Source organism: Garra rufa, chromosome 13, assembly GCF_049309525.1.
Source record: "Garra rufa chromosome 13, GarRuf1.0, whole genome shotgun sequence".
Classification (NCBI taxonomy): domain Eukaryota; kingdom Metazoa; phylum Chordata; class Actinopteri; order Cypriniformes; family Cyprinidae; genus Garra; species Garra rufa.
Genome location: NC_133373.1, coordinates 38,982,742 through 39,007,363, shown reverse-complemented (window position 1 = coordinate 39,007,363; position 24,622 = coordinate 38,982,742). Strand labels below are relative to the sequence as shown.

The 24,622-nt window shown below is 40.9% G+C and overlaps 1 protein-coding gene across 5 annotated transcripts in view; it reads left to right on the top strand.

Annotated features, from left to right (window-relative positions):
- The window catches only part of pak5 (p21 protein (Cdc42/Rac)-activated kinase 5), a 53,447-nt gene extending 28,884 nt beyond the window's left edge, over window positions 1–24,563 (top strand). For all 5 annotated transcript variants that reach the window (XM_073817073.1, XM_073817075.1, XM_073817072.1 and 2 more), the window contains 7 exons: window positions 8,683–9,501; window positions 13,930–14,427; window positions 15,635–15,768; window positions 19,565–19,691; window positions 21,391–21,516; window positions 21,603–21,737; window positions 23,748–24,563. In XM_073817073.1, coding sequence (XP_073673174.1) covers window positions 8,683–9,501; window positions 13,930–14,427; window positions 15,635–15,768; window positions 19,565–19,691; window positions 21,391–21,516; window positions 21,603–21,737; window positions 23,748–23,903 — 1,995 coding nt within the window. In that variant the 3' untranslated portion in view covers window positions 23,904–24,563. The remainder of the gene's footprint in view (window positions 1–8,682; window positions 9,502–13,929; window positions 14,428–15,634; window positions 15,769–19,564; window positions 19,692–21,390; window positions 21,517–21,602; window positions 21,738–23,747) is intronic.
- The last annotated feature ends 59 nt before the right edge of the window (window positions 24,564–24,622 follow it).

Genomic DNA, 24,622 nt, shown 5'->3' with positions numbered 1-24,622 from the left:
TGTGTGTGTGTGTGTGTGTGTGTGTGTGTGTGTGTGTGTGAGTGTGTGTGTGAGTGTGTGTGTGTGTGTGTGTGTGTGTGTGTGTGTGTGTGTGTGTGTGAGTGTGTGTGTGTGTGTGTGTGTGTGTGTGTGTGTGTGTGTGTGTGAGTGTGAGTGTGAGTGTGTGTGTGTGTGTGTGTGTGTGTGTGAGTGTGTGAGTGTGTGTGTGTGTGTGTGTGTGTGTGTGTGTGTGTGAGTGTGAGTGTGAGTGTGTGTGTGTGTGTGTGTGTGTGTGTGTGTGTGTGTGTGTGTGTGTGTGTGTGTGTGTGTGTGTGTGTGTGTGAGTGTGAGTGTGAGTGTGAGTGTGTGTGTGTGTGTGTGTGTGTGTGTGTGTGAGTGTGAGTGTGTGTGTGTGTGTGTGTGTGTGTGTGTGTGAGTGTGTGAGTGTGAGTGTGTGTGTGAGTGTGAGTGTGAGTGTGAGTGTGTGTGTGTGTGTGTGTGTGTGTGTGTGTGTGTACTGACCTGTGCACACAATGATGCCATCTTGTGGTTATTGTGGGATCAGCAGTGTGATTTCCAGCTTGTTCATCTTTAGCAAACGCAGTATATACTAGATTCAGGACTGCGTCAGAGTATAGTGTGCACCTGGAGATTGTCATGGAGGTTCTTGTTGACACGCTGTAGAGCAGATGACTTACATCTTCACTTCCTGAACCTTGATTCTCTTTAGTTTGATTATATGTGCATTTGTTTGTTGTTGATGAGGTGAATCCCATGATTTCATGTGTTTAAAAGACGTTTATACACAGCTACTCATTCTTTACTTTTCCTTTTGTTATATATATATAATATATATATAGAGAGAGTGAGAGAGAGAGAGAGGGATCCTTACTATTCATGTAAATAAATCCATATGTAGACACAATTTATACACTGCAAAAAAAAAATTCCTCAGTATTTTTGTCTTGTTTTCTAGTACAGATATCTAAAAATGTTCTATATCTAGAAAGACAGATTTACCAGAGATGCAAAATGACTTAAGATTTTCTTTACAATTTTAAAATTAAGTGAGTTTGTTTAAAACCAGAGCAAATATCTGCCAATGGGCTTAAAATAAATGAGCTTGATTCAAAGAGAAAACAAGATTATTTTTCTGATCACATTTGCAGATATATGTTCTTATATTGATCTTGAATTCATTTAATTTTAATACATTTAAAAAAAAATAAAGACTTTGCATCTCCAGTAAATCTTGATTTAGGAATCTTCAGATCTTTGTACTGGAAAACAAGCCAAAGACAAGTGCAGTGAACTAATATTCAGTCAATTAAGCAAAAGCTTTTATAGACACGAAAAATGAATATTCAGTGCTGGTGTATATCATTATGTATGTAGTATTTATTATAGTATTTAACAGAAAGTAAAATTATGCATGAAAGTAGGCTTCACTCCTAGTGTGTTGCTCATGAAACTGTGATGATGGTGATGATGGAGTTAGGGTTAGTATGTGTACACTCTTAAAAATAAAGGTGCTTCAAAAGGTTGTTCACAGCGATGCCATAGAAGAACCATTTTTGATTCCACAAAGAACCATTCAGTCCAAGGTTCTTTAAAGAACCATCTCTTTCTTACCTTTTATAATCTGAAGAAACTTCTTTCGCACAAAGAACCTTTTGTGAAACAGAAAGGGTCTTCAGATGTTAAAGGTTCTTTATGGAACTATTTAGACAAAAAAGGTTCTTCTATGGCATCGTGAAGCACCTTTGTTTTTGAGCAGCAGATGGCGCCAGAGGATCTCTGATCTTCAAACTGCAGGAGTCAGGAATGCAGTACCTTATTAAATCTTATTACACCTTATTTAACCTTAGTAGCTCATTATATAAAGTTATGTCCAACTTTATCTGCATACATAAAGTAAACTAACGTAAAGCAAAATACACCATACAGCTAAGGGTATTATAGTTAACAAAAACTAAAACTGAAACTAAAATTAAAACTAGTTGCCAATGCAGCATTCTAATTTTAATTTAATTTAACTCTATGTACTGAAATAACTAAAATTGATACTGAAATAAAAATGATTATTTATATATATATATATATATATATATATATATATATGTATATATATATATATATATATATATATATATATATATATGTATATATATATATATATATATATATATATAAACATAAACTAATAAAATTACACTGATCTCAATGTTTAATTAATTATTTATTAATTTTGGGCCACAGAATGTAACCGTCACTCTGTAATCTGCTAAATGTGTCTATAAAATATAAAGATTAACATCATGATTTTTAATAAAGCTGCTTTGAAAGGTCTAAGTGCAATGCAAATAAAGCTGACTTAAATATAAGAGTTAAGTAGTGAACATGTTGCTGCTGAAGTGTTCTTACAGTGTGGAGTACTGGAACAGGAAGCAGTATGTCCATGACGTCAATGCAGATAGAGCAGACGCATCATCAGCAGCAGGAGCGTCAGCGGCGTCTGATTGGACGGGTCGAGGCGGCAGGAGCGTCCGTATGCGCGGTCGGGCCGGCGGGTTCTGCGTGGTCATTGGCCGGCCGTACTGTACGCAGGAAACACACGGCTGCGGTCGTTCGGTACAGTCGCTGGCGCAGCAGCCGAGGGCAGAGTCATTAATTACGTCACACCGCCGCACACTTCATTACGCTCAAGGTTAATACTGGCTTATCTGCGGACGAGGCCGCACCGTTCTTACCTCGAGACGCACGCCGTCGCCGGATCTATTACAGCTTATCGCCGCACGACAGACCGGAGACGCCGCCGCTGAAATATGGCTGCTGTCATGCGGCGCCAACGCTAACGCCTCCAAACGGCCCAAACGCATGCGGCTCGTTCACAGGAGCGAGGCAGATCTCCAGCTGACAGAGATTGGACACATAATTAACCTCCGTCACCTCCAGACGTCTTCGCAGCAGCACACTCCTCTCAGAGACAATTACAAACATCAGACCGCACTCTGCAGCGCCTCGCATTAAAAACTGTCCTTTTAGTCCAACATCATTCTGTCATCATTTCCTCACCCTCATGTCCTGCTGCTGTGGAGCACAAAAGAAGATGCTTTGAGAAATGTGTCTGTGTCTGTGTTTGTGGATGTCATGATAGTCAATGGGGCCCAATGTTGTTTGGTTCTTCTAACATTCTTTAAAATGTCTTCTTTTATGTTTCACTGAAGAAAGAATGTTTGTAGTAACCTCACCTCACCACAAGATTTATTTATATAGCACTTTCAACACCATAAATAACCCTAGAGTGCAACTGCATAGCAACACCCTAGCAACCACCTAGAACCATATCACTCTGTATGCATGAGCATACAAAACATTTTAACTAATTCAAACTTTCTTTTCAGTCTTTCTCAAGCCAGTGTAAAGTTTGTCTGTTGTTTTGATCTGGTTAAGATCATTACTGGACAGCTGGTGTCATATTCAGTGTCATTACTTTGTCATTCGGTGTCATATTAGCATTAGTGAGTGTTAGCGTGAGTGAATGTTAGCAAAAGCCAGTGTAATGTGAGCGAGTGTTAGCGGGTATGAGTGTTCGTGTGAGTAAGCGTTAGCATTAGTGAGTGTTAACGTGAGTGAGTTTTAGTGTGAGTAAGTGTTAGTGTGAGCATGAGTGTTAATGTGTATAAGTTTTAGTATGAGTGTGTTATAGTATGAGTGTTAGCATGAGTTAATATGAGGAAATGTTAGCATGAGTAAGTGTTAGCATGAGTAAGTGTTAGCGTGAGTAAGTGTTAGTAAGAGTAAGTGTTAGTAAGAGTAAGTGTTAGTAAGAGTAAGTGTTAGCATGAGTAAGTGTTAGCGTGAGTAAGTGTTAGCGTGAGTAAGTGTTAGTAAGAGTAAGTGTTAGTAAGAGTAAGTGTTAGTAAGAGTAAGTGTTAGCATGAGTAAGTGTTAGCGTGAGTAAGTGTTAGCGTGAGTAAGTGTTAGTAAGAGTAAGTGTTAGTAAGAGTAAGTGTTAGTAAGAGTAAGTGTTAGCATGAGTAAGTGTTAGCATGAGTAAGTGTTAGCGTGAGTAAGTGTTAGCGTGAGTAAGTGTTAGTAAGAGTAAGTGTTAGTAAGAGTAAGTGTTAGTAAGAGTAAGTGTTAGCATGAGTAAGTGTTAGCATGAGTAAGTGTTAGCGTGAGTAAGTGTTAGTAAGAGTAAGTGTTAGTAAGAGTAAGTGTTAGTAAGAGTAAGTGTTAGCGTGAGTAAGTGTTAGCGTGAGTAAGTGTTAGCGTGAGTAAGTGTTAGCGTGAGTAAGTGTTAGCGTGAGTAAGTGTTAGCGTGAGTAAGTGTTAGCAAGAGTAAGTGTTAGTATGAGTAAGTGTTAGTATGAGTAAGTGTTAGTAAGAGTAAGTGTTAGCGTGAGTAAGTGTTAGCGTGAGTAAGTGTTAGCGTGAGTAAGTGTTAGCGTGAGTAAGTGTTAGCAAGAGTAAGTGTTAGTAAGAGTAAGTGTTAGTAAGAGTAAGTGTTAGTAAGAGTAAGTGTTAGTGTGAGTAAGTGTTAGTGTGAGTAAGTGTTAGTGTGAGTAAGTGTTAGTGTGAGTAAGTGTTAGTAAGAGTAAGTGTTAGTAAGAGTAAGTGTTAGTAAGTGTAAGTGTTAGTGTGAGTAAGTGTTAGCGTGAGTAAGTGTTAGTAAGAGTAAGTGTTAGTAAGAGTAAGTGTTAGCGTGAGTAAGTGTTAGCGTGAGTAAGTGTTAGCGTGAGAGTAAGTGTTAGCGTGAGTAAGTGTTAGCGTGAGTAAGTGTTAGCGTGAGTAAGTGTTAGCGTGAGTAAGTGTTAGCGTGAGTAAGTGTTAGTAAGAGTAAGTGTTAGCGTGAGTAAGTGTTAGCGTGAGTAAGTGTTAGCAAGAGTAAGTGTTAGCGTGAGTAAGTGTTAGCGTGAGTAAGTGTTAGCGTGAGTAAGTGTTAGCGTGAGTAAGTGTTAGCGTGAGTAAGTGTTAGTAAGAGTAAGTGTTAGTAAGAGTAAGTGTTAGCGTGAGTAAGTGTTAGCGTGAGAGTAAGTGTTAGCGTGAGTAAGTGTTAGCGTGAGTAAGTGTTAGCGTGAGTAAGTGTTAGCGTGAGTAAGTGTTAGCGTGAGTAAGTGTTAGTAAGAGTAAGTGTTAGTAAGAGTAAGTGTTAGTAAGTGTAAGTGTTAGCGTGAGTAAGTGTTAGCGTGAGTAAGTGTTAGTAAGAGTAAGTGTTAGTAAGAGTAAGTGTTAGCGTGAGTAAGTGTTAATAAGAGTAAGTGTTAGTAAGAGTAAGTGTTAGTGTGAGTAAGTGTTAGCGTGAGTAAGTGTTAGCGTGAGAGTAAGTGTTAGCGTGAGTAAGTGTTAGCGTGAGTAAGTGTTAGCGTGAGTAAGTGTTAGCGTGAGTAAGTGTTAGTGTGAGTAAGTGTTAGTAAGAGTAAGTGTTAGCGTGAGTAAGTGTTAGTAAGAGTAAGTGTTAGTAAGAGTAAGTGTTAGCGTGAGTAAGTGTTAGCGTGAGTAAGTGTTAGCGTGAGAGTAAGTGTTAGCGTGAGTAAGTGTTAGCGTGAGTAAGTGTTAGCGTGAGTAAGTGTTAGCGTGAGTAAGTGTTAGTGTGAGTAAGTGTTAGCGTGAGTAAGTGTTAGCGTGAGTAAGTGTTAGCGTGAGTAAGTGTTAGCGTGAGTAAGTGTTAGCGTGAGTAAGTGTTAGCGTGAGTAAGTGTTAGTAAGAGTAAGTGTTAGCGTGAGTAAGTGTTAGTGTGAGTAAGTGTTAGCAAGAGTAAGTGTTAGTAAGAGTAAGTGTTAGCGTGAGTAAGTGTTAGTGTGAGTAAGTGTTAGCGTGAGTAAGTGTTAGCGTGAGTAAGTGTTAGTGTGAGTAAGTGTTAGCGTGAGTAAGTGTTAGTGTGAGTAAGTGTTAGCAAGAGTAAGTGTTAGTAAGAGTAAGTGTTAGCGTGAGTAAGTGTTAGCGTGAGTAAGTGTTAGCAAGAGTAAGTGTTAGTAAGAGTAAGTGTTAGCGTGAGTAAGTGTTAGCGTGAGTAAGTGTTAGCAAGAGTAAGTGTTAGTAAGAGTAAGTGTTAGCGTGAGTAAGTGTTAGCGTGAGTAAGTGTTAGCGTGAGTAAGTGTTAGCGTGAGTAAGTGTTAGTGTGAGTAAGTGTTAGCAAGAGTAAGTGTTAGTAAGAGTAAGTGTTAGCGTGAGTAAGTGTTAGCGTGAGTAAGTGTTAGTGTGAGTAAGTGTTAGTAAGAGTAAGTGTTAGTGTGAGTAAGTGTTAGTGTGAGTAAGTGTTAGTGTGAGTAAGTGTTAGTGTGAGTAAGTGTTAGTGTGAGTAAGTGTTAGTGTGAGTAAGTGTTAGCGTGAGTAAGTGTTAGCGTGAGTAAGTGTTAGTGTGAGTAAGTGTTAGTGTGAGTAAGTGTTAGTGTGAGTAAGTGTTAGCGTGAGTAAGTGTTAGTGTGAGTAAGTGTTAGTGTGAGTAAGTGTTAGTGTGAGTAAGTGTTAGTGTGAGTAAGTGTTAGTGTGAGTAAGTGTTAGTGTGAGTAAGTGTTAGTGTGAGTAAGTGTTAGTGTGAGTAAGTGTTAGTGTGAGTAAGTGTTAGTGTGAGTAAGTGTTAGCGTGAGTAAGTGTTAGTGTGAGTAAGTGTTAGTGTGAGTAAGTGTTAGTGTGAGTAAGTGTTAGTGTGAGTAAGTGTTAGTAAGAGTAAGTGTTAGCGTGAGTAAGTGTTAGCGTGAGTAAGTGTTAGCGTGAGTAAGTGTTAGTGTGAGTAAGTGTTAGCAAGAGTAAGTGTTAGTAAGAGTAAGTGTTAGCGTGAGTAAGTGTTAGCGTGAGTAAGTGTTAGCGTGAGTAAGTGTTAGCGTGAGTAAGTGTTAGTGTGAGTAAGTGTTAGCAAGAGTAAGTGTTAGCAAGAGTAAGTGTTAGCGTGAGTAAGTGTTAGCGTGAGTAAGTGTTAGTGTGAGTAAGTGTTAGCGTGAGTAAGTGTTAGTGTGAGTAAGTGTTAGCAAGAGTAAGTGTTAGTAAGAGTAAGTGTTAGCGTGAGTAAGTGTTAGCGTGAGTAAGTGTTAGCAAGAGTAAGTGTTAGCGTGAGTAAGTGTTAGCGTGAGTAAGTGTTAGCAAGAGTAAGTGTTAGTAAGAGTAAGTGTTAGCGTGAGTAAGTGTTAGCGTGAGTGTAGCGGATCAGAGGTGTAAAGGTCTGTGATCATACTGTGTTCAGATGGTCTGGGCTCGGAGCGCAGCGGCTGACACGCGTATTAAAGAGATGGATGACAGTCGGTGTAGCGCTGCTGTGAGGAGGACACTGGCCCGTCCAGGAGATTTATTTCCTGTTCCTGTGCTGAAGCTCAGACTGTGACGTTTATTAGCTCCTCTCTTTCTCTTAACCTGACCACACGTTCCAGCTCTTCAGATCCGTTCAAACACCTCATACATCTGAAAGTGTTTGTGTTCATACTCATCTTTCTTGATTGAAGGTGAAGTGAGAATGTGAAAAGCATCTGTGGATTCATGATCTTCAGATTAAACATTGAGAATCTGGCAATGTTTTGATGACATGCATCTGTAGCGCTTCAGAGTACAGGTTTAACATGGACCTTCGGTGTTGGTGTTTCATTTCTCTTATGCAGTAATTTGTCCCAATCCACCAGAAGATCAATCAGAACCAAAAGGTTTTAATGCGTGAATCCAAAGAAGAAGGTTCTTAAGATCCACAGAGTTGTTTTCTGGTACTTTAGAAAAGCATCTACAGTATGTTTTGATGCTTTTAAGAACCCAAGGAGCCAAAAAAATTAATCTGAAGAATCTATGATGTGAAATCACAAACTCTTACAAAGAGACATGTCAGTCTGGCTGGATCTGACAGAAGTTTCACTTCATGAATGTGACCAGAGTTTAACTCCATCTGAATGATCTGATCAGGGTGTTTTGATTGATGAATGCATCTGGAACTAAACTGTACCGCATGCTTAAAACACTGTGTTCTGGATTATCCACGATCTAGAACCTCCAGACCTTTGTACTAGTTTTCCTTCAGGTCATCTGACGTTACTTAAAGAGCTGCAGCAGCAACTAAATGAGGTCAGACAGTTCTTCTGCTGCAGATGCAGGTCAAGATCACAGCTCTTTACTGGAGCGCCACACGTCACATACGGTCATGTCTCTTCTTTTTAATAGTTCATCATTTACATAATAATCACAGTTTGTCCTTTTGCGCACAGTAGCAATATGGTAGTCAATATTGTATACTCTTAAAAAAAGGTTTTAAATGCAATGCCAATGAACCACAGAACCATTTTTTGGATCCCTTTCAGTGATCAGTTCTTAAAAGAAGTGTGTATGTGGAGTTTTTACCTGGTTTAAGTCAATCTGTATGAAAAAGACTCATCATGTCTGTCTTTGTAAATCCGCTCATGTAATTGTAGTGTAGTTTTGGATGAGTAGTGAGAGGGGAAGTTGGGAAAAACCTTCCGTTGGTCTTTCAGCTCGTGCCACTCTTATATTTTGGGTCAGATTCGGTGTTTCATTCTGCGGTGAGTCACGACGCAGCTGTGTAACGCGCTTAAGCAGCAGTGGGATGAGATGAGCAACGCTGCGATTTATTCAGGCTCGGCTCGTGAGAGCGCCGCTGCCAAACGTCTTCTGATCCCACGCCCACTGCTGTTTGGCTCTGTCAAAACATATGTAGTGAAACGCTCAGGCCTTGTGTCTCTCACCGACTCTCCTGCCTTCTCTTTGCAGACCATCGTCCGAGGGACCCGGCCGCCGAAGGACGCCTCCATCAACGGTCTGTTGGAGGAGTTTGACAGCATCTCTGTCACCCGCTCCAACTCTCTGAGGAAAGAGAGCCCGCCCGGAGCCCATCAGGCTGGCGGGAGCAAACCGGCGTCCGCGTCCACGTCCAACGCCGGCGGACCGGAGGAGAACGGCTTCGGACACTATTACGGCCGCTACTCGTGCGACCTGGACAGCAGTAAAGACTTCTTGCTGGAGCCGCACCGCGACCGGGGAGTCCACGACGGAGAGTGGCCGGTCGGACGGCACTACCGCTTCTCTCTCAAACAGAACGGCCATCCCATCCGCAGCCCCTTCTACCCCGACGCCATGCCACAGAAGTCCTCGGACTACGCCAAGATGCCGCCGGACTACCACGCCTACCTGGAGAGCAAGATGCGGCTGTCCACCGACGAGATGGCCGTGGGCGGCCGCAGGGACTACTACCGCGCCTCTCTGGGCGGATCCAGTCAGGACTACCGGGAGCAGCCGCTGGGAACGCCGTCGCGCGTCTCCGTCCACAGCGAGCAGATGAGCTATCCCGACGGGGACTGGGGATACGGAGCGGGACTGAGAGACGACTACGACAAGAGGCCCAAGTCCTCGTACATCAGTCAGACGAGCCCCCAGCCGGCCATCAGGCAGCGCTCGCGTTCGGGGTCGGGTCTGCAGGAGCCCAGCCTGCCGTACGGCATCGGCCCCTTTAAAGCTGCGCCGCAGGGGCCCTACAGCTCCTACACGTACCCCAGACTGTCCGAAAACACGTCTTCGCTCGTCATAGGCAAGGTAAAGTTCAACTCAGTATCCTTCTAATGATGACTTTGCCTTTTTTGTCCTGCGGGGGCATCATGGCAGAATGCATCAATGCATTAAAGGGGTCATCGGATGCCCATTTTCCACAAGTTCATATGATTCATTAGGGTCTTAATGAAAAGTCTCTAATATACTTTGATTAAAAATTCTCAATAGTAGTGCAAAAAAACACCCTTTTACCTTGTCAAAATCAGCTCTGCAAAATTTCAGCTCATTTTAAGACATGGCCCCTTTAAATGCCACGAGCTCTGCATCGCCCCGCCCCTCTCTGGGATTATGTTTACTTTAGCCGCGTTTAGCTGCATTTAGCCGCGTTTATTGGCAAAACTTGCCAACAAGCACATTATTAAGAAAGGCCATTTGCAAAGATGTATAAAAAACCTTATACTCACTTCTGCTGTGGGTGAAGCTGCATCAGGAATGATTCGCAGGAAGATAGATGGATATGTAGAACGGGATTGGCACTTTCCATTTAAAAACGAAAGTAACGTTAAACCTCTGCGTCTTTAGCGGCTCAGATATCGGGAGTAAATGAGGACTGCTATGTTCATTATTACATCCAACAACAGAACACCTCAATCGCTCAATTAGACTCTGCACCGAGTCGACCGTCGATCGGAGTCTGTTTCAGCTCGGTGAGGGCGGGGCTAAGGTAAGACGCTCATGTCAATCAAATGTATTTCATCACAACGACAAGAAGCTAAGAATGATCTGATTTTAAAAAGGGGATAGTACTTTTAAAGATTAAAAAAATACCACTGGGTGGATTTTTATCATTGTAGGGTGGTTCTGTACACAAACAACCAACACACATTAATGTACAAACAACATGTAAAAGTGAGTTTTGCACCCGATGACCCCTTTAAGGATGCATTCACACTTGGTTCTCTGGCGCAGTGGTTCTCAATTCCAGTCCTCACGTAACACCGCTCTGCATATTTTGTATGTCTATCTTGTTTAGCACACCTGATTCAGATAAAAGCTCTATGCGTGAACTGTGTTCCAATTGACATGATCCCTACACAGTGGTCATTGCTCCCTACTCTCTGAGCACGGGAAATTCCGAACTTCGCTTCGGAACATTCATTCACGGATTTGCTCTACGCTACGGCCTGCAGTGTCTTCACTCACAGACAAAACTTAGAGAAGTCTGACGTAATATACCTCCATGAATAAATACAATTTAAATTCACATCTCACACTCTTTAGTGCCCTTGGAATAGAACATATACGCCCCCCTCAAACTAGAATCATGGTCGAATATTCCATGATGTCCACTTGGCAGGGCACTTACAGTCGAATAGAACAAACATCTGAAGTGATAAAAGATAGATACAGAATGTGCAGAGCGGGGGGTTGTAAGGATTGGATTTGAGAACCACTGCTTTGGCGCAGTTTGCATTCAGTGCCAGATCAGTCCAGACATAGTGAAGTAAACCACTCCTGACAATGCATTTAATTGTATGTGATGGTCAAATGCCGCTCGTCTCCACAGGGATTGGTAGATTTTAGAGGAAAAGGCTTCACAGAGATGCGTAGTTTTGTTTAAACATCTTGTGGCAGCAAAAGATGATTTTAAATTTTTTAAATACACAGAAGTTTATTAGGCCACTGCTTGAGTAGTCAGTCAGTATACTAGGACATAAAGTTACATCTCCTGCAAAATCTGAAAGATGCATTTCTGATGCATGATGCATGGAAATATTCCGTATTGTTTTGTATTTAGACCAGCCATCGCCGTCATCAGGTGAATCTCATGAAGACATGTCCATTTTATATTTGACCCCTAAATAAAAAACCTTTTATGACATTGTTTTAAAAACACAATTTCACCCCCAAACACCATTTTATTTAAAAAAAGCTTGATTAAAAGTATATCCAGTATGTGTTTAAAGACCTGATGTCATGCATTTTGCAGATGTTTCTTCATCGCATTAAAGCTTAGTTCAAGCGCTCCCCGTACAAATGCCGCATTGTTCCCACTGGAAGCGTCCCAGCTCTGTGTAGAGTTGCAGATTGCGGTGGACGTCCTGCAGATAGCTGTCCGCTGCTCACCCGCAGGCCGTGTAGGGCGTATTATCTCGCAGGTCGCAGCACCGCTCCGCAGCGCCGGCTCCGTGATGGATCTGGTGTCAGTTCTTAATCTACTCACCCGTGAAAAGAGCGCAGCGGCCGGAGACACAGAATTACTCATGAGAGCGGCGCAGGAATCAATTAACGCAAGCGGAGCGTCTCCCAGATAACAGCGGCTCATCGCAGACCTTCATTTACACACGCTTGAGCTCTGAACTGTGATGCGCTCTTGTCATTTCAATTCACAGCTATTTCGGGACTACTGTAAGACGTCAGCGCGCATCAGACGTGTATGAGGACGCTTACATTGCAAAACCAGGGTTATTATTAGTTAACTAAAAGATTTCAACTAAAATATATATAAAAATGTGACTTAAAATAAATGTTATTTGAAATAAAATATAAAAATCTTAAATTTCTCAAAAATACAAAATTACTAAAGCTTTAGTCTCTTTCATGACACATTTTCAGTTCCAATAAAAAAAACCATTTGTTCTTTCTTAACACCATTTTTTTTCAAATACATCCATCATTTTGTTCGTGTTTGTCCGCATTAGATGGTGATTGAGGGAAATGTGCGCTTGTACTGTATGTGGAGCGTATGGAGCAGCGCAGTCGTGATCTGGCTGTGATTCGGAGCGTTCGGCACACACCGGCTGAACTCCCATCAGTCTCGGCTCAGCGGCGTCATAATGAACCTCTTTCTTTCTCGTTCGCCTCGACTCGGTCACTTTCAGCGAGCCCAGCGTTTTGTCGGCGCTGTTGGGAATCGCGGGCCGTTAAAGGCCGACAGCTCGGGGACTTGGGAACTCGGGCACGCTCGCGCTCATTGTGATGAACTGATGTTGTGGCACCTTCCTTTTCTGCAGCCCTTGCATAAAAGCCGCGGCGGCGTGTTCCACCACAGAATTCAATTTCACACTCCAGTTGGGTTGTTGATTACGCTGCCAAATTCAGATTAATGTGCATTTAACGAACATGGATCAGCCAGCGGTGCCGGTTGGGAAAGGGGGTCTCGGGACTTTCTCCGGCCCATAAACACCCTCGCCGGGATGATTGATTATAGGAGTCCGCCGGCGTAATTACGGCCGCTCTCGTCGTCAGATCCGCGTCGTGTCATCTTCTCGTGTTCGGGGCGTGGTGGGAATAATTCAATCTACCGCCCACCGTGACCCTGCAGATCCAGAACCTACTGCATGACAATCAGATCCTGCGATGCGGATCCGTCGTGACTGCGGTCTTTCTGATGTGTTTTATCGTACGCGTGCTGAAAAGATCTCAACTCTGCGTTGCTTCTGTATGTGTGTATTATATACACTACCAGTCAAAACATTGAATAATTAATAATCATGATAATAAAAAAAATATAATTTTTTCAATGTTCAAACATTATTACAATATGATTAAGTTACATAAGATTAATAGCCTACAATAATAAGAAATAAAATTTCTATGTGAATATCTGTTTAACTGTAATCAAAGCTAAATTTTCAGCATCATTACTCCAGTCTTCAGAGTCACATGATCCTTCAGAAATCATTCTAATATCCTGATTTGCTGCTCAACAAACATTTATGATTATGAGCAATGTTAGAAACAGTTGTGCTGCACAATATTTTTATGGAAAAATAAATGCAGGATTCACGGATGAATAGAAAGTTTTAAAATAACAGCATTTATTTAAAATAAAAAATATTTTGTAACATTTATTGTCACTTTTGATCAATGTAATGCAGCTTTGATCTTTCTTACCCAAAACTGTTAGTCTGGTAGTGTGTCATTTCACAAAAAAAGTTTTCAACATTGCTAATAATCAGAAATGTTTGTTGAGCAGCAAATCAGCATATTAGAATGATTTCTGAAGGATCATGTAACCCAATATTGTAGTAATGATGCTGAAAATTCATCTTTGATCACAGCAATCAATCACATTTTAACAGATATTATTCACATAGAAAACAGCTGTTTTACATTGCAATAATTTTTCACAATATTACTGTTTTCCTGTATTCATGATCAAATATTGATCATGAATATTGTGTGATATTTTCATTAAAACACAGCAGATGTTTAGCTGAATGTTCATGCTGTTATTTCTACATGATGCCAGAATGATGATCCAGTGTAAGTGTGATCTGGTTTGTTGTCCTGCTGAAATTTGTGACATTGAGCCTCAGTGTGAGGGCCGTTCCCTCAGCAGACAGCAGCTCTGTGACGAACGAGCGTTTGAGGATCATCACGGGCCTGTAATGAGGAATCATGAGCGTCTTCTGCCGCCGTACGCATCTGTATTATTCACTCGTGACGTTCTGTGTTTGGGTCTAACAGGGCGAGTACGAGCGCGTGGGGCGTGACGGGAGTCCGCAGGTGCCGGGGGCCGAGACGTACCCGCGCGTCCCCTTCAAACTACCTCAGAGTCACGGCAAACCCGCGTACCCGGCCAGTTTCCAGTATCCCCCGCCCTTCCACTACAAGCCGTCTCCGTACCACCACCCGCCGTCCCAACCCAGCCCTCCCTACACCCCGCAGGGCGCGCACTCCCAGCCCTCCTCGCCCTACATCCCTCCCGGAGCCTATCCGCCGCCCAGCTGGGGCTCGTCCTCCGAGCAGCCGCCCTCCAGGGTTTCCCACGAACAGTTCCGTGCCGCGCTGCAGCTGGTGGTGAACCCGGGCGACCCGCGCGAGTATCTGGACAACTTCCTGAAGATCGGGGAGGGATCCACGGGCATCGTGTGCATCGCCACAGAGAAACACAGCGGAAAACAGGTGGCCGTTAAAAAGATGGATCTTAGAAAACAGCAGCGGCGGGAACTTCTGTTCAACGAGGTGAGCATATTCCGGTCAACTAAATGGTGAAAAATCTGAGGAAAAAACTTCAGGTGTGCTGTGCTAGTATAGAACCTTTGTGATTATATATCAGTATGACAATAACATAATAATGATTATTTTAAGATAATACACAAGCATCTCAAGGCACAATTGTCAATCACATTATTACAAAACAAAGAAAATGGGGGAAAGAATTAAATAAATAAAACATACACAAATAAGTGGGTATATTAAATGCCCACATTCCTATGAACATATAATCGCAATAATATAAACATACAAATAATCATCTAAACAAGCAGGAAAAAAAGGATGAGGAACAACAGACAAACAAAGAAAAAAAAGAAAAAAAGGGGGGCGGGGACACATTTTATCCAAAACCTGCATCCTTAAAGTATTCCAGAAATGGGCTCCAAGATCTTATAAAAAGATCTGGTTTCATTCGAACTCCAAATTTGATCTTTTCAAGTTTAAGGGCAAAAAGTAGGTCGAAGACCCATTGACGATAAGTTGGAGGAGATGGTTGCCTCCAATTAATAAGTATAAGCCGCCTAGACAACAGTGTGCAAAATGCAATATTATCCATTTCTAAAGCGGTCAGTTTCACATTTTCCGGAAGAACTCCAAATAGGGCAGTCAAAGGGTTGGGGTCTATTGCTCTATTAAAAATTTCAGAAAAACACTTGAAAATTCTACTCTACTATAATGATTATTATAATTATTTTTATGATTCTTCTTTTTTAGTATTAAAATTTATCAAAATAAAAATAATCATACATATCAGTTTTTAGTTTTTATTTTGATAAATAATATAATAATTATTTTAATTTAAAAAAGCAGCTATAAAAATACAGTACAAAAATGTATAGTTGTCTAAATCTTATTGATTTTAACATTTCAGGGGTACTTAAAGGATATTAAAGATATTTTTTAAGATTTTAACTTTAGTTAGTGTGTAATGTTGCTGTTTTGAGCATTTCAAAGATAAAAAAGGAATTGGAGAGAATCAATAAATGATGAATAATTTATTGCTATTGTGTGAATAATATGTAATATGTCAAAAGGAACTGTAGTCTGATTACGAGTATTTTATATTTGAACAATGTCCATTTTGACAGATTTTGCAGCCCTTGTTTATAATAAAGCAGAGCTGATCAGAAACACTGGTCAAACATGTTCCTCTGAGCTGTTCATCTGCTTGCAGGTGGTCATCATGAGAGACTACCATCACGAGAACGTGGTGGACATGTATAACAGTTATCTGGTCGGTGATGAACTCTGGGTAGTGATGGAGTTCCTGGAGGGCGGAGCCTTGACTGACATCGTCACTCACACCAGGTAAGAGCCGATCGTCCAATCGGAATCACCGTCTGAACGAACCGATTTCACACTGATTCATTCATTCGATGTGAATCACCTGATGTTTTGATTCAAAGTACACCAAGATCCAGATGAAAGTTCAAAAACGATTCATTCGCTGGATTATACGACACTAGGCCTCATGATTGAGTCTCATGAATAGTGAACGTGTTTCACCGCTGGCTCTGGTCTGATGTGAAACTGAGAGTAATATTACTCGTCTGCAGCTGACATGTAGGCAGCGCTTTGTTATCTGCTGGAGACAATAGTCCAGTGATGAATATTATTGTGAAAGTTTGTGCTGGAGTTTGTTTTAAACGCTGCCTCTGCTCTGGAAGCGTCTGCATAATTACAGTAATTGGCGTTGTTCGTCAGTTCGGTGTTGCGCGGTGTTGGACTGTAATTGCACGCTTTCAGAGACGCGCGTGACCCGATCCGCACGACACGCTTCCTTCCATCCCACCGCAGAGAGGAAGAGCAGCTTTGTTTCTGATCGGCTTTATTTCAGTCCTGCTTAATAGAGACGCTCACGTCTACATAGACAGATCCCTTCTTAGGCAGCATCCTGAGCGACACACGGGTCTGAATCAGCAGCTCAGATCATGTGACCATCAGCGCCGATTCCAGCTAAAATAAGGTTAAACTAGAATTATTGTGACTAATTAAATTATATTTTTATTTATTGTTACTTTTGAACATTAAATGAATTAATATTTAATGTTTTCACATTTAATGTTTCAATCTGTTTTGCTGTTTTTTATTATTAATAACATTTTTACATTCAGCTATCAAGCCAAAGTACAATCAGATGCAGTTACATTAGAAATAAATCAAAGAGAGAAAGTGGCTAATCAGACAATGACAGAAACAGGGTTCATATTCTACTTGTCTGGATAACATTATTAATAATAGATGTTGAGACTCTACTGTATGTAAACACAAACAGGCATTAATGTGATATTTACGTTTTGTGTCTTTACCGCCCGGTTTTATATACGGGGTTTAGCCTAAGCCAGGATTAGGCCATAGTTTAATTAGGACATTTAAGTAATTTTTATAAACGTGCCTTAGAAAAAAAAACATTACTGGTGGCATCTTGAGATAAGACAAAAACACTGATGTATTTTAAGATCAGCCAGTGCAAGTTTCTATCAATTGAAACAGCTCAGACTTACATTTTAGTCTAGAACTAGGCTTAAGCCGTGTCTGTGAAACCAGGGGCACATTTACACCAGTGTTATTTTACTGTTGTTTATATACTATCATGCTTTTTATTAATATATTTATTTTTTATTTAGCTTTTATTTTTGTACTTTAGGGTTTTTGTAATTTGTTATGTGCTTTTGTCATTTGTATTAGTTTTTTTTTTTTTTAATATTAGTCATTAGCCTTGTGAGCTTCGTCACATGAACCATAATCTGAGTTTGGACTGAAACAAGAGTGGAGACATCAGAGTCAGGAGGAGAAAATTGGAGTTGGATGGATTCAGGTGGAGTCTGATTGAGTCAGAGTTAGTTTGAGCTGGATAGAGTCAGATATAGAGTCATCGATGGAGTCAGATGAAGTTGGTTGGATTCGGATGGAGTTGGATGGAGCAGTTGTTGGTGGCCAGAGAGCAGAGGATCAGTGTTGTTCAGTGCTGTTGTTGTCTCTTGTGTCTGCGCTCTGGTGTCGGTGTCGCTGGGTTCCTGCCAGAGCAAACGCTGATCGGTGCCAGAGCGTGTTTCTGCGCGTGGGCTGTTCAAAGAGCGCCGTGTTTTCAATTAACAGCAGATTGTAATGAGGCTCCAGATAGATTAGCAGCACACAGAGCTGTTTGTGTTTGAATTCATGCAGAATCTGGAGGTGTTTCAGGAGCATGTTTGTGAGTCTGACACGACTTAAGAATTCACTTATTAAACTGATAGCTGAGAGAGAGAGAGCTGTGATTGGATAATCGGGATTACATTCAGATACAGTCACACTAATGAACTACATCACATGATGGAAGTGTGTGGTGTTTATTTGTTAGATTAAAGAAATGTATTTTATAATACAGTCCAGGATGTGTTACGGTGATTTTACCCTGGTAAAGGGGCTTTTAAAGCACCTTATTAGTGTTATTTTTTTAATAATCCTATCTATTGTTGTTTTGTTTATTGGGGGCCAAGCACCGAAGGTGTGTAGGCACCAATTGTATCCTTTGGCGTTCTCATTCTTCGTCTTCCGTTTCTTCCGCCATTGAGTTTATGGCAGCCCATAGAACCGCTTGCGGGAAAGTTGTGAAATTTGGCACACTGATAGAGGACAGTCTCAACATTAACCATAGCAAATTTGGAGTCTCTAACTCAAACTCCACCACATTTTTTACGCTAATTGTAAGGTTTAGTTTTTTTCTATTTTTAATAGTTTGTAAAACCTACTTTTCATAACTCGTCCTAGACGGTTAGTCTGATTTTCACCAAAATTGGCTCAGATCATCTTTAGACAATGCTGGCAAAAAGTTATGGAATTCAAGTTGATTAGTCGAACCGTTCTCGAATAACACACAAACAAATTCTACAAAATGCATGTGAAAATGGATGCAAGGCTATATCTCCGCAACGGTTTGGCGTATTGAGACCATACTTGGTGTGTGTTATAACAAGCATTACCCGAGGCTACCTGCAGTGTTTCACCACAGCGCCACCTAGTGGTAAGGAGATGTGAAGAATAGCTATTTTTGCTTAGAACTTCTCAATGGTTTGGCCAAAAATCTGGTCAAAACTGGTCTCTGTAGTCGAATGATACCAAATTTTCCCATGTCAGCCATTTTGGGTGTTTTATTTTATGTTTTGTAGTTTGTTAGTTCAAGTGAAATAATATTTACAGATACAACTTTTGATTTGAATCATGTGTTCACAAATGTTGATATTTAGTAATATTAATAAATGCTTTAAAAGTATTTTTCATTCTTAGTTCATATAATGTGAACTTTATTGTAAAGTGTTACTATTTCTACTGTGAATCTGAATATATTTTTTATTAATTTGATGTGAGTGTGAGCAGGTGTGTGTGTGACTGCGGTATTCCGTTTGTGGAGAATGAAGTGGTGAACGAGTTTGTAGAGACAGAAGTGTCCTTCATGGATCTCCTCATGAGGCGTCGTTCATCAGAGTAATTACGAACACGTCCCGTTTGCGCATTACGGCGCATTAGTGTTGAGGAGGAGCGGGAGGCGCAAACACATGGCGGCGTGTTCCTCTCCAGTGCAGCCGCAGCCGCAGGCGAGACAGATGAGAGCGGCGTGGACAGCTGGGCCTCACGCTCACGCTCCGCTGACGGAGTCACGACTCTCCCACAAGCCTTTGTGCTCCTGCCTTTGTTCTGCTGCGTGTTTGAGACGCACTGCTAATGACACGCTAGCGCTTGTGTGTGTGTGTGTGTGTGTGTGTGTGTGTTTGTGAGTTTGTGTGTAAGAGAGAGTGTGTGTGTGTGTGTGTGTGTGTGTTTGTGAGTTTGTGTGTAAGAGAGAGTGTGTGTGTGTGTGTGTAGGCGGACAGGGATCAGGTTATTTGCTGAGCGCCGCTGCTGAAGCTGAATCTGTGATAATACATGTTTGTAGTTTAGAGCAGCTGAAAAGACAATGGTTTATATTCACACAGTCTGGACACTGAAACCACCCTAGCAACTCCTTAGCAACCCCCTAGGACACCCTAGCAACCGTGTCAGTCTCAGCAGAACCATCTGAGCAGCGGGTGTGGTGTGATTGTGTGAGATGTTGAGGAGATCTGATGTTTGTGTGTTTTGTGGACAGGATGAATGAGGAGCAGATCGCCACGGTCTGTTTGTCGGTGTTGAAGGCGCTGTCCTATCTCCACACGCAGGGCGTCATACACCGAGACATCAAGAGCGACTCCATCCTGCTCACCAGCGACGGACGGGTGCGTTACCTCAGTATATCATATCATGGCATATGGAGGCTCTGTTTTTCTGTATCTTATGCATTGTATCTCTACCCTGCCGCTCAAAAGTTTGGAATCAATAGGATTTTTCATGCTTTTTAAAGAATTCTTATATGCTCATCGAGGCTGCATTTACTTGATCAAAAATACAGAAAATATTTAATATTGTGAAATATTATTTCAGTTTTAAAATAATGGTGTTCTGTGTTAAAATATTTTAAAATATAATTTATTCCTGTGATGAAAAGCCAAATTTTTTATCAGCCATTGCTTTAGTTTTTAGTGTCACATGGTTGTTCAAAAAACAGTCTAATATGCTGATTATTTACTGTTATTATCAGTGTTGGAAACTGTTGTGCTGCTTACTTTTTTTGGAAAGTGTGATTCTTTTTTTAGTATTCTTGATGAATAAAAGGCAAAAAAAGAACATCATTTATTCAAAATATAAATCTTTTCTAACAATGTAAGTCTTTGCTGTCACTTTTTGTCTATTTAAAACATCCTTGGTGAATAAAACTAATAATTTCTTTAAAAAAAAAGAAAGAATAAAATAATTTACTGACCCCACATTTTTTGATGGTGGTTTATATTGTTACAAAATATTTCTATTTTAAATAAACGCTGTTCTTTTCAACATTTTATTTGTTAAAGAATACTGGGAAAAAATCACAGGTTCCAACAAAATATTGAGCAGCACAACTGTTTCCAACACTGATAATAAATCAGCATATTAGAATGATTTCTGAAGGATCATGTGACACTGAAGACTGTAGAAATGATGCTGACAATTCAACTTTGATCACAGGAATAAATTACAGTTTAAAATATATTTAGATGAGCCCCAGAGACCGATCATCAAGAAAGAACTCCTACCCTAAACGGCCACCGGCACAAGGCCATGGGAACCAGATGAGTCCTCCCCAATTTGACTTTGTTGCACTATGGAACTCTTGCATTATTATTGACATTTTATTTTATTATTTTAATACTGTAAGATTGCTTTGACACAACTTGTATTGTAAAAAGCGCTGTATAAATCATCTTGACCTGACTTGACTTGACACAGAAAACAGTTTAAATTGAAATAATATTTCACAATATTGCTGTATTTTTGATCAAATAAATGCAGCCTTGATAAGCAACCTTTTTAAAAACCATTAAAATCTTACTGATCCCAAACTTTGGAGCAGCAGTGTGTGTTTATATATCCACATCCACATCGAGGGGGAGGTCCATGGTGCTGACAAATATTTATATTATGTTAAAACAAATTATATTTAAAACATTGTACTTTCATATTATGATTTATATTAAATGAATGAAATTTATATAGTATAAATAAAACATAAACACTTCAGAAGATATAATTCTCTTGTGTTGAATCATTATGACTGCATGTATAGCACAGGAGTTGTGTGTTTTACTGTGTCCTCATCCTCATCCTCATCATCCTCCTCCTCCACATGGAGTGTTTGTGTAGTTCCACACATGTGTGTGTGTTTGTTATGAGGGCAGAAAGTGATCGGGGTAATTAGCAACTTCACTAGTTCCAAGTAATTAAATCGTGTCTCCACCTCGTAATTAGTCGGGAGAACATGACAAATGAAGGGGCGACGAGCGGCTAATCAGCTTTGCTTTGTCGTGCCGCACGTGACGCTCTCCGTGTCTCCGTCCTCAGATCAAACTGTCGGATTTCGGCTTCTGCGCTCAAGTGTCTAAAGAGGTCCCCAAGAGGAAGTCTCTGGTGGGAACGCCGTACTGGATGGCTCCGGAGGTCATCTCCAGACTGCCCTACGGCACCGAGGTACGGCCGGCGCTGCGGGTAATGACTGCGGTGTGAACTGTGTGCTGGATGATGGGTAACTAGTCACCCGCTGGATGTGTCTGCAGGTGGACATCTGGTCTCTGGGCATCATGGTGATCGAGATGGTGGACGGAGAGCCGCCGTACTTCAACGAGCCGCCGCTGCAGGCCATGAGACGGATACGAGACAACCTGCCCCCGCGACTCAAGGAGTCCCACAAGGTGATCATCTGTGTTTCTGTCGCTCACATGAGCGCACACACAGACTGAACCCCTGACCCATTTACAGCCACGCTCTCAAACACTCTCATTTGACCTAAAACTCAAACCGAAACTTGATTTCGTAATGTATTGAATAATCAACATTCACATACTGATGGACATAAACATTTACACTGCCCTCCGAAAGTTAGGAAACACCCCTGGCAAAGTGTGGTTTTGGACGATATCAGCTTAGTGTGAGTCATCTTTGGGCAATCCTTCAGGAGGCTTGGAGTAATATATCAAGTCAACGTTTGAATAAACTGACAGCTCAGACGCCCAGATTATCCAGAGCTGTAATAGCTGCTAATGATGGTTAATTTAAGTTTTTTCTATGTATAAACTGTTTATGTAATAAAATATGTTTTCGGAATTTGAGTTGTCCCTTATCAGTGCAAAATTATCACAGATTAAAAAGGATTCATGCCAATATTGTCCCAAACCCTACTTTTTTGGGGCGTTTCCAAACTTTTGGAGGGCAGTGTAAATCAAACATGAAGAGATTTTTATATTGTGAGCCTGGACCGCAAAAACAGTCACAAGGGTCAATTCTTTGAAACTGAGATTTATGCATCATATGAAAGCTGAATAAATATTTGGCCGCCATACAACTATTTGTAAATCTGGAATCAGAGGGTGCAAAAAAATGCACATAAGTTTTTAGCCTGGTTCTCATAAGAGTACCTGGAGATTTGTTTTGGCCCTTGTGCTGCACATAGTGTGAACCATTAAATATAACTATAATTAAAAAATGATTAATAGTGATAATAATATCACTGGACTTTATTTATTTAAATAATAAAGTATGGTAATACTATTACTAGTTTTAAAACAAATAGCATGTATTAAACATTTTATAGTAAACCTAAAAATAATATGATAATATTTACTTTTTTTATATGCATTTTCATAATTTTCTAATGAAACTAAATTAGCAAGTTTTTATTTTGGCAGGTTACCCGCAAGTAGGTATATGCGTCAGTACAGTTTAGAACTTCTGAATCTGATTCAAGCGTTTAGTGTCACATTTTGCATCATACTTTGAAAACGGCAGCGAATAGCCTAGAATTATGCTTTCAGTTAGAATAGAAATCTTAGACAGTATTACAGTTTGCCCATCTCAAATGCGCACTCTGAACTAATTTACGCTGCGCATTTGCTTATTTTGGTCACTGATGCGGAACTGCTGTCCACTTATGTGCACCCCTGGAAATACTGAGAAATTGATGTATGGTTTGTTAGGATAGGACAATATTTGTCTGAGATACAACTATTTGAAAATCTGGAATCTAAGAAAAAATCTGAATATTGAGAAAATCGCCTTTAAAGTTGTCCAAATGAAGTTCTTAGCAATGCATATTACTAATCAAAAATTAAGTTCTGATATATTTACGGTAGGACATTTACAAAATATCTTCATGGAACATGATCTTTACCTAATATACCAATGATGTTTGGCATTAAAGAAAAATCAATCATTTTGACCCATACAATGGATTTTTGGGCTACTTGAGACTGGTTTTGTGCTCCAGGGTCACAAGTCAGCTTTAAAATTATGTTTTTGTTTCTACTATGGATGCCAAACTTTCAAATTTTCAATCTAATTAATCGCTCATCAGTTTGGGCAGAGAAATGATCCCCAAAAGACCAAGTCATTATTGTGTAGTACAGTACAAAAAATACATTTATAAAGAAATATTTGGACTCAACATTGCAGAAATAATGACAATAAATGCATATGGATATTGAAATATAAATAGTGAAATCTCCAGTCGGTGGCAGCGAGTCAGTGTCTTATTTAGTGAGTCATTGAATCATTCGTTCGACCGATTTGTTCAAATGGTTGATTCATTCAGAAACAAATCAGCTGTTTGTATGAATCATTGACTCACTCGATTCATTCAGAAAACTGATTCAGTAATGAAGCTAGAGATTGTGTTGAATCCTGTCTCTGAATCCTGTGTGTTTCAGGTGTCGTCGGTCCTGCGGGCGTTTCTGGACCTGATGCTGGTGCGAGAGCCGTCTCAGCGAGCGTCGGCGCAGGAGCTGCTGCAGCACCCGTTCCTGAAGCTGTCGGGTCCTCCGTCCTGCATCGTTCCTCTGATGCGGCACTACCGCCACCGCTGACGGACGCGCGTTAGCCTAGACTCACGCCGACGCTTTGGTTCGGAACCGGTCGACGCAGCGGCGGCCCGCGGGCCTCTGACGGCCATCGCCGCGGATCGGACGGACGTCTTTTTCACTCTCGTCTTCTCACGCTAACTACGAAGATGTATTTTAGAGCAATTGTAAGTTTGACTTGTACAGTTTTGATAAACGGCAGTATTTTTGTTGTGACGTTATCATGGTCAGACGGGCAGCGTTACCTAGAACCTGAGAGATTCTGCGAAATAACCACAACGATAATAATAATAATAATAAACTTTCCTACTGTTTATATTTCATTTTTTTGAAGATGGCTGTTGCAGACAGATGAATCTGAATATATTTATTTATTCTCCGTTTGTAGGTCGCGTCAGAGTTTTCTACGCTCGGTTTGGTTCTGGTTTTCGGTAGCGTGGCCTTCTCGCGTGCGTCTCGGCTCGTCCCATCTCTAGCAATATGACGGTGTTCGGCGCGACCCTCGCGCGTGTTTCTCGTGACGTCTCACCCGTGTCTCGTGGCTCACTGTGATCTGGAAATACGTGTTTCTGTAGGAATATTCAGATCCGCTGTCACGTCGCTTTTGTACGGTGATCCTGCATGTGTGTCACTAACAGCTGCTTTCAATAAAAAACACAAACGCGTCCCGTGCTTCATTTGGCCTCATCATTTGGGCTCTTGTGTAAACCCAAGGATTTCTCCAT